Consider the following 16,072-nt stretch of genomic DNA (forward strand, 5'->3'; position numbering starts at 1 on the left):
ACCCCCCCAACCCGCTGTGTTTCAGTGACTCTGTAAAGGATCCACATTAGAGAACCTCACCCCCCCCCCCCAGCCCGCTGTGTTTCAGTGACTCTGTAAAGGATCCACATTAGAGAGCCTCACCCCCCCCAACCCGCTGTGTTTCAGTGACTCTGTAAAGGATCCACATTAGAGAGCCTCATCCCCCCGTGTTTCAGTGACTCTGTAAAGGATCCACATTAGAGAGCCTCACCCCCCCCCCCAACCCGCTGTGTTTCAGTGACTCTGTAAAGGATCCACATTAGAGAGCCTCATCCCCCCCCAACCCGCTGTGTTTCAGTGACTCTGTAAAGGATCCACATTAGAGAGCCTCACCCCCCCCCAACCCGCTGTGTTTCAGTGACTCTGTAAAGGATCCACATTAGAGAGCCTCATCCCCCCCCCAACCCGCTGTGTTTCAGTGACTCTGTAAAGGATCCACATTAGAGAACCTCACCCCCCCCCCAGCCCGCTGTGTTTCAGGGACTCTGTAAAGGATCCACATTAGAGAGCCTCACTACCCCCCGTGTTTCAGTGACTCTGTAAAGGATCCACATTAGAGAGCCTCACCCCCCCCCCTCCCCAGCCCGCTGTGTTTCAGTGACTCTGTAAAGGATCCACATTGAGAACCTCACCCCCCCCAGCCCGCTGTGTTTCAGGGACTCTGTAAAGGATCCACATTAGAGAGCCTCACTACCCCCCGTGTTTCAGTGACTCTGTAAAGGATCCACATTAGAGAGCCTCACCCCCCCCAACTCGCTGTGTTTCAGTGACTCTGTAAAGGATCCACATTAGAGAGCCTCACCCCCCCCCCCCCACCGCTGTGTTTCAGTGACTCTGTAAAGGATCCACATTAGAGAACCTCACCCCCCCCAGCCCGCTGTGTTTCAGGGACTCTGTAAAGGATCCACATTAGAGAACCTCACCCCCTCCCTCCCTCCCTCCCCAACCCGCTGTGTTTCAGTGACTCTGTAAAGGATCCACATTAGAGAGCCTCACCCTCCCCCCAACCCCGCTGTGTTTCAGTAACAGATATCACAGCTGTAGCCAGTGAAACCACAGGAGAACCCGCCAGCCAGCTGCCACCAGCAGGTAATGTAACACACAATGTCCTTCAAAAGAAAAATATCAGAACCAGCATTATTACATTTCTAGGACATCTGATATGGTAACTGTCATCATGATCAACCAAAGCATATTTTCTATGAATTTGACTAATCTTTCTCTGAAGCGTGCTGCACTATAATTTCAATACAGTAACTGTCCATGAAGTTAGATGGGTAGCGTCTGTATTGCATGAAAGGCAGGGGATTTGAATGCTGTGCTTGAGTCTCACATGCTCAACTTTTACTGTTGTTTTCTAAATGTAATTAATTAGGACATTTTATCCATGGCTGTCTCATTTCCTGTACTGGTAGGGACACAGCATCTGCATAATGTTGTTTGGGTTGGGAGTGGCAGTGAGATGCTAGATTTCAGATTGTTATCTGAAAAACATCCTAAATGACATACACAGATAATACATCTCCAGCACATAAAGCAAAGCAAACTTCTGTATGCTGAAATTGTGTTAGCTTTTCCTTCCTATGTTACCATTCGCCCGATGACTTCTCGGATATTGTAAGATCTGAGTTCAAGACCATTTTGGTTTTTAGAAGATGATGAATTAAAGGTGTACTAGCGGGACTTTGCATCCCTTAGACTCTATTTGTAATCAAATAAGTCTCCTCAACCTTGGGCATCTAGCTGCCTAATATAACTATTTAAATAGCTAGGCAACTAATAAGACACAGGTGAGCGCAATACACAATCACACCAGACAGGGAAGGGATAACGAGACGCAAACAGAAACAAGGATAGAATAATGGAAAACAATAATACTGAAACACAAAACTGAACTGAAAGGAAAAACAGAAACAAAAAAGGCAGAATCCTGGACCCTGGACATTCTGGACCCATAGCTATTTTAGACCACTGTACTGACAGAAAGCTTGTAATTCCCACTTGAAAATGATGCAATAGTGAGTTTCTTGAGTAAAAACAGTTGATTTTCAGTGAAATATGTGAATCTGTTGTGATTTATAGCAATGCATAATTTTAGCATTTTGGGCAGATTTGGAGACGCTGGGTACACTGCTTAGTTTTTGCTTCATAGATCTTTAGTAGTTCTACATATCCACCCTTAGATTTTATTAACTTGTGGTGAAGAAGCTTTTGATCCAGGGCATGTATACTTTAACCCGCTGTATATATGCAATCTCCCAGTATTTCATTGCGAACTAAAAAGAACAAATTCATTTTAGATTTTTTGCCTAGACAATTGCATTTGTGGCAGTTTATTTCTTCCAAAATTATGAATATAAAGTAATTTAAGCTAGTATTGTAAATGGTACAAATGTCTTGCTTCATTTAATCCATTTTTCAAGTCTCTGTGGTGTTCACATTTGGAGTTATAAAGCTTTAAATAGGGTACCCCCTAAATGGGCAAGGATTGGCCAGATTTGGCATGTGCACTAAGGGGTTAACATTAGTGACCACGTAGATGGCAAATATAAAAAAACGTGTTTTTTATATATGATCATCTGATATGTATGAAGATGTCCTCACATTAAAGTTGCCAGTCTGCACGTTGACCTCATTGTCATTGTATCCTTTCAATCTCAAAGTGCTAGAGTACAGATTATGGTGCTCACTGTATGATCATTTATAGAAAAATAGTTGGCCAATAATCCTATAAGGTTTTCATAATATAAAGTATCGAAAAAAAAGTATCGTGAAGGTATCGTATCGAATTAAAGGTATCAGTTTTGGTATTGGTATCAAAAATTTTAAAACGATACCCAACCCTAGTCTGGAGGCAGTGGTGGAGAGGAGGATGAGGGACAAGATGAAGATCATCCTGGACAACCCCTCCTGTCCCCTTTATGAGGAGCTGTGGCAGATGGGCAGCACCTTCAGCCACAGGCTCACCCCTCCCAGGTGCCAAACGGAGCGGTTCAGGCACTCCTTTGTGCCAACAGCCATCAGACTGTCCAACAGTGCCTGAGACCCCCTCCCCCTCAACACTTGTCACTTTACATTGAAATAGTTATTTATTTTCCTTTATGTTTCACTTGTTTATTATTATTACTATGTATGCTTGGCTTTTTCTGCTTCTTTTGTACTCACTCTCTGCTGCTGTAACACCTGAATTTCCCCCCCTGGGGATTAATAAAGTGTTATCTTATCTTATCTTACCTCAGTTACAAGTATGCACGCACACACACACTCTCACTCACACACACACGCACACACAGATATACGCACACACCAATGTGACAGACTCAAATACATATTCCAGAATGGGTGCTGCTGCTTGTCTGGCTCCCCTCACCTCAGCTGGTACACAAGTATTGCCAGTTAGCACAGCCAATATAAACAAACACACAAAAAACCATCCACCCTGGCTGGAGTTCAGATAACTGGCAACAGGTCAGAATCGCAAGAGAGACAAGAAAGCCTCCGTATGCAGTAAATGTCTATATACAGGAAAGCCTTTATATACAGGGAATCTCTATATACAGGAAAGCCTCGGTATACAGGGAATCTCTATATACAGGAAAGCCTCTATATACGGGAAAACCTCTATATACAGGAAATCTCTATATGCAGGAAAGCCTCTATATACAGGAAATCTCTATGTACAGGAACTTTGTATATACAGAAAAGCCTCTATATAGGATGCAGCCCAGATATAATTAATTCAGGTATCTTCAGTCCTGGCATGTACAAGTAAGACTGACTCCTGGGGAAATGTGCAAGAAAAAACAAAGGAGTGCTAGAAGAACATAACACAATCAATAACCAGTTTAGACCTCAGGAATTAGGTGAGAAGAGAAACCATACCATGGTGAGAAAGGAATCATTGCATTTGCTCTTTTTGCCCCGGGTAGGCGGAGCCATCCGGGTGGTGAATGGGAGCAGCGGCTGCCAGGGCCGTGTGGAGCTGTTCCACGCGGAGCAGTGGGGGACGGTGTGTGACGACGGCTGGGACCTGCCCGATGCGCAGGTGGCCTGTCGGCAGCTGGGGTGTGGGCCGGCCGCGGGCGCCAAGGTCCTGGGCTATTTCGGCTATGGCTCGGGGCCCATCCTGCTGGACAACATGGACTGCAGGGGAAACGAGGAGCAGCTAATGGACTGCTTCCACCTGGGCTGGGGACAGCATAACTGTGGCCACCATGAAGATGCAGGCATCATCTGTTTGTGTAAGACGTCTTCCAACAGACAACTTCAGGCACAGAATGCTTATTTAAAACACAGTTTTTAATTGAACAGTCATTTGATATTCTTGCTTGTTTTCAGGCATAATAACATGAATCTGTGCCATCAATACATACAAAAAAAAAAAAAACCCAAAGATAATAAAATTTGCTTCTCTTTTTTCAGCATTGGAAAGCCTTGCAGGAGCTTCACATGAATTTGGCTCAACGGCAAGGGCGGTTACTACAGAATTACCAGCGGAGGGTGAGTTTTATTTATACTGGAGATTTTGTTTCCGTTGCAGAGTGTGCAGTCCCTAAAGCACTTGGGCTATTATTGCAGGGTCTAAGGATGGTAAATACATGCAATGACCATTCTGCTGGTAGGACAGCTCTGTGCAATCCCATATAGACATTTGGCAATGGGATCTGAGGGTCTCTGGAAAGGCATATACCCCAGAGGCACAGTGATGCACCACGTACTCCAAATCATACAGTATCTGGATCATACCAGCGCCAACTGTAGTCACACAAGTCCTACAATCAACACATATTTAGCCACAGCATCAGGTGAGCAGTCTCCATGCTCTCTCTGTCCTTAATGGCCGCTCTGGTTGGTTGAGTGCCTTCAGTCCTCTGGCGCAGCAACTGCTGGAGCTCAGCTGTGTTGGGTAGAAAATGAGGGTGGTGCTGTGGGTAATGGAGGTCTTCCTTGGTTTCCCCAGGGCAGGTGAGGCTGGTGAATGGGACCCACTGGTGCGAAGGGCGTGTGGAGGTGTTCCTGGAGGGCCAGTGGGGGACGGTGTGTGATGACGCCTGGGACCTGCCCGACGCCCAGGTGGTCTGCAGACAGGTGGGCTGTGGGAAGGCTAAGGACGCCAAGGATGAGGCCTTTTTTGGAAGAGGTGGAGGCACAATCTTGCTGGACAACCTCAAATGTAGGGGCGAGGAGGCCTCCCTGCTGGAGTGCTCCCACGTACGGTGGGACGTGCACAACTGCGATCACTCAGAGGACGCGGGTGTGACGTGTATGCTGTGGTGACTCGACACAGCCAAACCTCCCAGCCTTCTCTCCTCCGAAGGGAACCCAGGGCCGTTACACCCTCCTACTGAGGGAACTCAAAAACATCATACTCTCCTACTGAGGGAACCCAGGTTCTTCACACTCTCCTCCTGAAGGAACCTAAGTCCTTCGCACTCTCCTCCTGAGGGAACCCAAGTCCTTCACACTCTCCTACTGAGGGAACCCAGAGCCGTCACACTGTCGTACTGAGGGAACCCAGGTCCTTCACACTGTCCTACTGAGGGAACCCAAGTCCTTCACACTGTCCTACTGAGGGAACCCAAGACCTTCACACTGTCCTACTGAGGGAACCCAAGTCCTTCACACTGTCCTACTGAGGGAACCCAAGACCTTCACATTGCCGTACTGAAGGAACCCAAGTCTTTCACACTGTCATACTGAGGGAACCCAGGTTCTTCACACTGTCTTACTGAGGGAACCCAAAACCTTTAGACTCTCCTACTGAGGGAACCCAGGACCTTCACACTGTCCTACTGAGGGAACCCAGGTCCTTCACACTCTCCTCCTGAGGGAACCCAGGACCTTCACACTGTCCTACTGAGGGAACCCAGGACCTTCACACTCTCCTACTGAGGGAACCCAGGACCTTCACACTCTCCTACTGAGGGAACCCAGGACCTTCACACTGTCCTACTGAGGGAACCCAGGACCTTCACACTCTCCTACTGAGGGGACCTAGGACCTTCACAGCCTGTGTACAGTCCCACAATCCTCCTGAGGGAACCAAGGACCTTCACACCCTCCTCCTGAGGGAACCCAGGACCTTCACATGCTCTTACTGAGGGAACCCAAAACCTTCACACTTTCTAACTGAGGAAACCCAAAACCTTCACACTCTCTAACTGAGGGAACACAGAATCTTCACACTGTCCTACTGCGGGAACCCAGGACCATCTTACTGTCCTACTGAAGGAACCCAGGACCATCACACTATCCTACTAAGGGAACCCAGGACCTTCATACTGTCCTACTGACAGAACCCAAGACCTTCATACGCACCTACTGAGGGAACCCAGAACCTTCACACTCTCATACTGAGGGAACCCAGAACCTTCACACTCTCATACTGAGGGGACCCAGGAACTTCACAGCCTGTGTACAGTCCCACAGTCCTCCTGAGGGAACTAAGGACCTACACACTCTCCTCCTGAGGGAACCCAGGACCTTCACACTGTCTTACTGAGGGAACCCAGAACCCTCACACTCTCCTCCTGAGGGAACCCAGGACCTTCACACGCTCTTACTGGGGGAACCCAGGACCTTCACACTGCCCTACTGAAGGAACCCAGGACCATCACACTCTCCTACTGAGGGAACCCAGGACCTTCACAGCCTGTACATTTTGTTGATAGCACCTCACAAATTTTGCAATGAAAGCAAATGTGCTATTGTGATCAGCATTGTATGTACATTATTATAAGTAAATACACTGATCAGTCACAACATTAAAACCACCTGCCTAATATTGTGTAGGTCCCCCTTGTACCACCAAGACAGCTCTAACCAGTTGAGAGTTTTTTTAAATAATGTGGAAATAATTCACCCTCTAACAATATCTTAGCTTTTTATAGCCCTGTAGCAACTAATAATGTAATAAACTACCAATAGTGTAATAACTCCCAAAATGTAATACATTTCAAATTTGTAATGTAATAAAAACCAATAATGAAATTAGTAGTAGTAGTAGTAGTATACTTTATTGATCCCAGGGGGGAATTTGCACTGTTGCAGTATCAAAGACAAAAAAGTAACACAATCAGATATAAATATACAGTAGATACAAATATATACAGAAATCCAAATATACCAGAGGACACCTTCAGAGGTAGAGTCCATGCCTTGATGGGTCAGTGCTGTTTTGGCGGCACAAGGTAGACCTACACAATATTAGGCAGGTGGTTTTAATATTGCGACTGATCAGTATATACTTACATGTTGGATTGTATGTGAACAATTTTCATTTTTCGCAAAAGAAACTAAAGCTCGATACTCTTTTACTTTATTCCTCTCAAGGTACTGAAATATTTACCACACACTCCACGCTTTAAAAATCTTTAAGGTGTACAGATGCTGGGACGTAAATAATGTATAGGGGGAAGATGTCCTCCCTCACCCTCTACAACCACAAATGTGCACACAGAGCAAGCCCAGCTGAGGACAGAGCCTTTCAGGCCTGCATTCCGGAAGATGCCCAGCGTACAGATCCCATCTCCCATCCTCAGGCCCTTCACTCATTACAGACACTCGCCACTCTGATAAAAACAACAGTGTTCGCATGAGTTCAGCACTCTTTCTGTTCTCTGCTAATTCCTTTTTGCCGTTATATAATTCATTTTCAGTAGCAGCATTTTAATATTTTATTCAGTACAGTCTTATTTTAATGAGGAAATCCAGAATAACACAAGCATGCTTTTCTACAGTACATAAAGTATATATTTTATATTGGGCAACTATACATGTTGATCTGGGAAACTGTATTTAGCTCAGATTGTATTCACAACACTAAATTTACATTTTTATTTTCCTATTTTATTTCCATTTTAGACTCACAGCAATGGTATTTCTGGCGGTATCAATCAAAAATACGGTTTAATCCCCTCTGCAGTTGTAACTCTTCTATTTCAGGAATGTCATGTTTTTTAGCATCCAAATGTATGTTGAATTTTTATATTTCACAATCAGCTTCAATAATTCAGTTATGAATATTATTTGACATTGTACCTAACAATCTAAAACTACGCATTTTTGTCCATTATTTTAAAAAGGCTTTACAGTACTTGGCTTACATTCTGGCTAAAAATTTTATCATTCAGACATGAATCAAAGTATTCATAAATTAAATGTATTCAGTTACAAATATAATACTGTTACTGTAGGACAATGATTTATCAGCATAATACAAATCATTTCAGTTTGATCTGATTCCTCAGTTTTACCTGAGCCCAATCACCATGGAAACTAAATGCAGGGTGCTCTCAGGCATAGTAGACAAAAAACACCTGGCTGCAGTGAGACTACACACTATATACAGTGACATCACAAGTCCTGGGACCAAAACAACATAAGAAGAAGAGTTCCACCTACTTCTTCTGCTTCATCATGTTCGATTATTATTATCATCACGTTTGTAGTATTTGAGGTATTTTTGTCAAAGAATAAATGAAAACTAATTTTGGAAGGTAAAAAATTACAATTCCAGCAAAAAGGGTTGGATTTTTTTTATTGCAAATGCATTTTCACACTTTTTAGAATCTCCACTATGTCAGATCTAATTTATATGATTTATTTTGTAAAAAATAAGTATGCTTAATGGTGTGACTTCCTGAAACCACCATTAGAATTAATTATTCAATTTCTGAAATGTAGAGAGACAATGTGTAGAATAAGAATATACTCAATCATTATACCATTTAATAGGTACACCTATGAAGTAGGAGCAGGAGCCCGTTTTGCCTACAGAACAGGCTGAAATCTTCATGGCATGGATTCAAAAAGGTTCTGGAAAAATTCCTAAGGCATTTTAGTCCATGCTGACTGCACAGCAACACAGTTCCAGCAGTTTTTCTGGCACACATTAGCAGTGTAGAGCCACACACGGTGTAGAGCCGCACACAGTGTAGAGCCACACACAGAGTAGAGCCGCACACATTAGCAGGGTAGAGCCACACACGGTGTAGAGCCACACACAGTGTAGAGCCACACACAGAGTAGAGCCGCACACATTAGCAGTGTAGAGCCACACAGAGTGTAGAGCCGCACACATTAGCAGGGTAGAGCCACACACAGTGTAGAGCCACACACATTAGCAGGGTAGAGCCACATACAGTGTAGAGCCGCACACATTAGCAGGGTAGAGCCGCACACAGTGTAGAGCCGCACACATTAGCAGGGTAGAGCCACACACATTAGCAATGTAGAGCCGCACACAGTGTAGAGCCACACACATTAGCAGGGTAGAGCCACACACAGTGTAGAGCCGCACACATTAGCAGGGTAGAGCCGCACACATTAGCAGTGTAGAGCCACACACATTAGCAGTGTAGAGCCGCACACATTAGCAGGGTAGAGCTGCACACATTAGCAGTGTAGAGCCACACACATTAGCAGTGTAGAGCTGTAGTTCCTCTCCACTGGAGACAGGCGACGAGAGAAGAAGCCGCATGGATGGATTTTCTGGTCTGTGGGTGAGCGCTGAGACAAGATGGCCCCTACTCCCACATCTGACGCATCGACTTCCACTATGAAGGAGAGAGATGGGTCAGGGTGAACCAGAATGGGGGCAGAGGTGAACCGACGTTTAAGCTTGAGAAAGGCATTCTCAGCTTCAGGGGTCCAGATGAAGAAGAGAGAACGGGAGGTGAGGGCAGTCAGCGGGGCGGCTATGGAGCTGTAGTTGCGGATGAAGCATCGGTAAAAATTGTCGAATCCCAGAAAACGCTGTAACTGTTTCAGAGAAGATGGGACGGGCCAATCCACCACTGCTTTGACTTTGGCTGGGTCCATGTGCACATGACCGTCAGACACTACAAATCCCAGGAATGAAACGGTGGAAACATGGAACTCACATTTCTCTGCCTTCACAAACAGCTGGTTCTCCAGCAGCCGGTGGAGAACTTGCTTAACGTGCTGTACATGGTCTTGCTGGGACTTGGAAAAGATCAGAATGTCGTCCAAGCAGACAAACACAAACCGGTTGAGCATGTCACGGAGAACATCGTTGACAAGGGCCTGAAACACTGCTGGTGCATTGGTGAGACCAAACGGCATGACCAGGTACTCGTAGTGGCCACTGTGGGTGTTGAAAGCCGTCTTCCACTCATCTCCTTCTCAGATGCGCACTAGGTGGTAAGCATTGCGCAGGTCGAGCTTGGTAAAGATGGTGGCTCCCTGGAGAAGTTCGAATGCAAAGGAGATGAGGGGAAGTGGATACCGGTTCTTGATAGTGATGTCGTTCCCCAGCAGGGGAAGAAGAAGGACGGATAAGAACAGCTGCCAGAGAATCATTGATGTACTTATCCATGGCTGCGTTCTCTGGAGCAGTGTGGGAATACAGACGACCACGAGGAGGCATGGTACCCAGGAGGAGGTCAATGGCGCAGTCATAGGCACGGTGAGGGGGCAGTAATGTGGCGCGCTGCTTACTGAACACCTCCTTGACGTCTAGATAAACAGAGGGAACAGAAGATAAGTCTGGGAACTCACCAGGGCATGAAGGAGCAGGGGGGACAGATGGGGGGGGGTGGTGACGGCTGATCTGAGGCAATGCTGATGGCAGAATGAACTCCAATTCGTGACTGTGCTGGTGGTCCAGTTGATCTGCAGGTTGTGCTTCTCTAACCAGGGCCGACCCAGAATGACAGCAGTGAACGGGGAATCCAACAGGTAGAACTGGATGTACTCATGATGGTTACAGACACAGAGGTTTAGTGGAACCGTGAGGTGAGTGACAGACCCGATGACCCTCCCATCCAGGGCACTAACCTCAAACGGGGACTTCATGGGCATGGTGGAAATAGCCAGCCGACGCACCAGGGCTGAATCAATGAAACTTTCATCGGCTCCCGAATCCACAAAAGCATGCAGGGGTAGGTCCAGGTTTTCCAGGTGAGAATGGCGGAGAAGAAGGAATGAGGGCGGAGGGATAAGGTCTTGGATCGGCTCAACAGTATTGCCTCTTTTACTGGTGAGCCGACTCTTTTACCGGGCATGAAGTAATGAAATGGCCGGCCTGGCCGCAATAGAGGCAGCACCTCTGGGTATAGAGACACCAATAGAGACAGCATCCTCCGCTGGCGTTCTGCAGGGGACAGCTTAGTCCTGCCCAACTGCATGGGCTCCTCCTCTGACGAGAGTTCGGATCCCCTCGGTTCCCGTCGGAAGGAGTCGGCCTGACCGACAGCGGCGGTGTCAGGAATTCAGCCTGATTCTCTTTGTGTTCCTGTTTCTTTTTGTTTATTTCTTATTTTTAATTTTTTAAATTTTTTTATTTTCAGTTTACTTTGTTTCGTTTGCGTTTGTGTTTTCGGTGTTCGTGTGCTTAGGTGTGCGTTAGTTATTTTTTCCCCCTTAGGTTCCTGGTTCCTGCCCACGCCCCGCCCCAGTCCCGCCTGTTACCTCATCTTCAATCAAGCCTCCACAAGCCATCTTCACCTGCGTCCCATCATCCACTCATTACTGTTGCTATTTAGTTTCTGTGAGCGCTTTAGTTTTCGCCAGATCGTGCCTCTGTTTTTCTGAGTAGCCTTTCGAGCATTTCTAGTGTGTTGTCTTTCCCGGTTTCAACTTTTTGCCTGTTCTGTTTTTGACTACGAGATTAGTCTGCCTGTTCTGCCCTTAGTTTTGGATTTTTCGACTCTCGCCTGTATTTTCTGACCTGTTCCCGGTTCCCGTTTTGTACCTCTGCCTGATCGTGTTGATTTCCTGGATTTGGATTCTGTATTTTGGAAATAAATCGCCACGTCTTTTTAACTCTGGTCTGCTTCTGAGTCCTACCCCAGACCCTGACAGGCGGGGGCAGCTGAACGTGACACGGCGTGGTGCTGTACCTGGCGCTGTACCTGGACCCAGAGCCTCTCTCTCTCCTGCGCTCACGGAGGCTGCTGTCAATTCGAATGGCAAGGGAAATGAGGGCATCGAGACTGTCAGGCAGCTCCCTGGATACCAGTCAGGCCATGTTGGAAAGCACCTAACAGGGATTCAGAATTCCAGCCACTCTCCGCTGCTAGGGTGTGGAACTCAATGGAATAATCAGCCACGTTACGCTGACCCTGGCGTAGATTGAACAGTCCCTTAGATTACATTACATTACATTACAGGCATTTAGCAGACGCTCTTATCCAGAGCGACGTACAACAAGTGCATAGGTTTCAAGATTTAGAGGCGCAAAAGAAACACTAGAGTGAAGTAAGGATCGTAGTGCCAGAAGTGACACCGATCAGACTCCAACCCTGTAGAGTAAGCTTGTTCAGCAGCAAGAATCTACCCAAGTACAAAGTACAACTAGCACTGGAATCACCCTAATCATACAAAAACAATCCTACCAGATACACTAACATAATCAAATTATCCTAGCTAGGTACCACTGAGGCTGAAGTATAGGCTAGGCAGGTGGAGAGGCACCAAGAGATCAGGTCCTGATAATGTAACCCTTTGCCTGACAGTGTAATGGCGATCGACGGCACCCAACACCGGTGCCCAAACTAGGGCCTTACCAGACAACAGGGTGATGAGGTAGGCAATGCGGGAGAGGTCGGTTGGGAACATGGAGGGCTGTAACTCAAACACCCAGGAGCACTGGGTGAGGAAGGCTCGGCAGGTCCCAGGATCACCATGATAGCGCTCTGGTGGAGGTAAGTGTGGCTCACGGAAAACCGGTGGGTTAGGGGGTTGGGGGGCAGCCGTAGCAGCGGGCGGCGGGGTAGCTGATGCAGCAGGGGGCCTGGGGTCCTGCTGTATTAACATGGAGATGTGTTGAAGTTGGTTCATGATCTCCCGAAGCATCTGGTCATGACGACCGATGGTCGCCCCTTGAGCCTGGACGGCTGCCTGTAGCTGTTGCTGTGGCTCACTTTCTGCTGGATCCATAACTGGCTTAGTTGTACTGTAAGCAGGCTGAAAGGTGTGGATCCAAGTGCAGAAAAAAACTGGCAGGATGTAGATGAAGCGTAAATCCAATTCAGGGGTATTTATTGTGTAACAGCAGAAGGCAGGCAGGTACAGAAGAGCACTGAGAAGGAGATCTCTGGCTGACTCAAAACAAAAACTGACAGGCAGAAGTTTAACTACGACACGTAGCGGCTCAGAATAATACAGACTAGGCAGACTGACAACTAAGCACTGACTGAATGGGGGAAACAGACCTAAATACAAAATGGGGGTAATGACTGATTGCAGATAGCCAGTGACACACAGAGAGATAGGGCTACACATGAGGGAAACAATCAAACAATCAATTAATCAATCATTGCATTAATTTAGCAATTATACCCCTGGGTAGAACACCAGAGGGAGAGACACTAGGGAGGAGAGAGGGAGACAGGGTTAGTAGAAGAGCTGGGCGTCACAGCCGTGACAGGGAGAGCCTCTCATGGGCAATCCAAGAGGACTCTGAAGAAGTGTCCTGATACATCCATCTTTCGTTGGCAAGAATCAGAACCTCCACACACTGGTCTCCCATATAGAACCAATTACTTTAAACTTCCTGCTTATTACCTCATCTGGCCTTGAAGTGGATGCGCCTCATTTTAATAACATTTCAAGTGATTTCACAGAGCCTCCAGTCAAACTGGCACGGAGGCTGTGGCAGAGAGCAATTGAGGTTTGGGATACAGTCTTAACCTCAATACAGGAACTAATGCCTTTGACTGTAACAAAAGAGACACGGGTGGTCTAGGAACAAAAGAGAAAAATAAAATATATATACTTAATAATTAACTTGATAATAACATCTTAAGTGATTTTCAATCTGGTTTTAGAACTGGACACAGTACCATTACTGCTGCTATAGTTGTGACAAATAACAGCATTGCACTGCCTTATTTGTGGATCTATCTAAGGCGTTTGATTCAGTGGATCACAAATTGCTGAACAAACTTACGGATGCTGGTTTTGGTCCTAAGGCTGTTAAATGGTTCAGAAATTATTTTGAAGATCGAACTCGGTGTGTCCATGCAGAGGGGCACAAATTTGATTTTCTTGAGGTAACTGAAGGTGTCCCCTAAGGTTGCATTTTGGGACCTATTTTGTTCTCTATTTTTATAAATGACTTGGGTAAGGGCATTCAAGCAAAAATACACTTCTATGCTGATGACACTGTAATTTATACACATGGCCCCTCCCTAGTACAGGCGACAAGAGCTTCAGACCGCATTTCAGCCATTACTAATGGCTCTGCTGAACTTAAAATTGGTTTTAAATGCTCAGAAAACAAAGTTCATGGTCTTCTCAAAAGCTCGCTTACAGTTACTTGATGATCTTAGCATTTTCACATCCGATGGTAAATCCATTGAAAGGGTGCCCTCGTACAAGTACTTGGGTATATGAATAGACGACAAGCTTTTATTTGATGTACATATTGCTAATCTAGTTAGGAAGCTCAAAGTGAAGATTGGCTTTTATTTTAGAAATAAATCTTGTTTTACTTTCAATGCCAAGAAAAAACTTGTGGAAGCTACTTTTCTGTCTGTGATTGATTACGGTGACATATTGTATATGCATGCAGCCTACTCCATTTTACGGAACCTTGATTCAGTGTACCATGCATCTCTACGCTTCATTACAAATGCAAAGTCCCTTACTCACCATTGCATTCTTTATGATTTGGTGGGTTGGACATCATTGACCACTCACAGACAACAGCACTGGTATATTTTTATCTATAAAGCGATACTGGGTAAACTTCCAGCTTACCTCTGTACCCTTCTCTGTCTCAGCTCTGGTAGTTACCAGCTACGCTCCTCCAAGTGGTTGCTTTTAATGTTCCCTGGGCTTTGACAGATCTGGGTTAAATTGCATTTTCCTACTATGCACCTTGGGCATGGAATAATCTGCAAAAAGATCTGAAATTAGACACATTTATATCCTTTGATGAATTTAAATGCATCATAAAGAATGTAGTGACTGAGGCATGTTGTTGTTTTTTTGTTGAGAGGCCACTGTGTTTGAAGAGCTGTTCTTCTGTATTATTGTGGATGTTTGTTTATCATGTTGTATATGTTGTATTTTAATATGTTGTGATTTTGTACGGCTGCTACCTTGGCCAGGTCTCTCTTGTAAAAGAGATTTTTGATCTCAATGGGACTTCCTGGTAAAATGAAGGTAAAATAAATAAATAAAATAATACCACAGGTTGGACGTTTCCATAGCTCTTGTTTGATGGCTAGCACTCCGAGCTCTGTTTGTCCTGGGTTTGCCCCCCACATATATTTCCACATATGTTTTCTGACTATTATAATGACTGTGAAGACAATCTACATAGAATTTATTTTTAAACAATGTTGTATATCAATCATAAAAAATATTTAATGTCAAGGTTTGAGATTTTGTCCCAGGAACCCCATATGAGAAAATTTTAATTAGATATGATTATAACTAACGGTGGATAGTTAAACCTATGATTAGAATTGATTCTTAATTGTCTGCCATTGTGATAAATTAGTGAAACTTAACTATTCCTCATTTGCAGGGGACCTAACTTACACAAGGATGTTTGGGGTTTCCTTGACCCACAGAATCAAATATACAATAGCTATTCAAGCACAAGTAGTTGGCCTAAACATGCCACATACATTCATTTTAGTGTACATTTCATAGCTAGGAGTGTAGGCTAATTGTATACCTTTGCATATTTTTGTCTATATATTTCTTAACCAAAATGTACTGTGACATATATTTATGCATATATTCTTGTCCATATATCTCTAACCAAAATATACTGCGACATATTTTAAGCATATATTCAAATATTCAAATATATGTTCTGTATATTCTGAATATAATCTATAATATGAATATAATAAATATATTGGCATATATTTCCATATATCCATAATATATGTGTACTATATGTCAGTATATGTTAATTCCTGTTCAAATTTGAACAGGAATAAACATATACTGACATATAGTACACATATATTATGGATATATGGAAATATATGCCAATATATTTATTTTTGGTATAGGTTATGGCCTTCACAAGCATTTGTAAATTATGTATTACCACTCACCATTG

The 16,072-nt window shown here is 44.8% G+C and overlaps 1 protein-coding gene across 1 annotated transcript in view; it reads left to right on the forward strand.

The window, feature by feature from the left end:
• LOC135236713 (scavenger receptor cysteine-rich domain-containing group B protein-like) overlaps positions 1-7,652 on the forward strand; it is a 28,217-nt gene extending 20,565 nt beyond the window's left edge. The window contains exons 5-8 of the mRNA XM_064303210.1: positions 2,869-3,056; positions 3,951-4,262; positions 4,444-4,521; positions 4,982-7,652. Of these exons, the coding sequence (XP_064159280.1) occupies positions 2,869-3,056; positions 3,951-4,262; positions 4,444-4,521; positions 4,982-5,298 (895 nt within the window). The 3' untranslated portion in view covers positions 5,299-7,652. The remainder of the gene's footprint in view (positions 1-2,868; positions 3,057-3,950; positions 4,263-4,443; positions 4,522-4,981) is intronic.
• The last annotated feature ends 8,420 nt before the right edge of the window (positions 7,653-16,072 follow it).

Source organism: Anguilla rostrata, chromosome 12 (genome assembly GCF_018555375.3).
Source record: "Anguilla rostrata isolate EN2019 chromosome 12, ASM1855537v3, whole genome shotgun sequence".
Classification (NCBI taxonomy): Eukaryota; Metazoa; Chordata; class Actinopteri; order Anguilliformes; family Anguillidae; genus Anguilla; species Anguilla rostrata.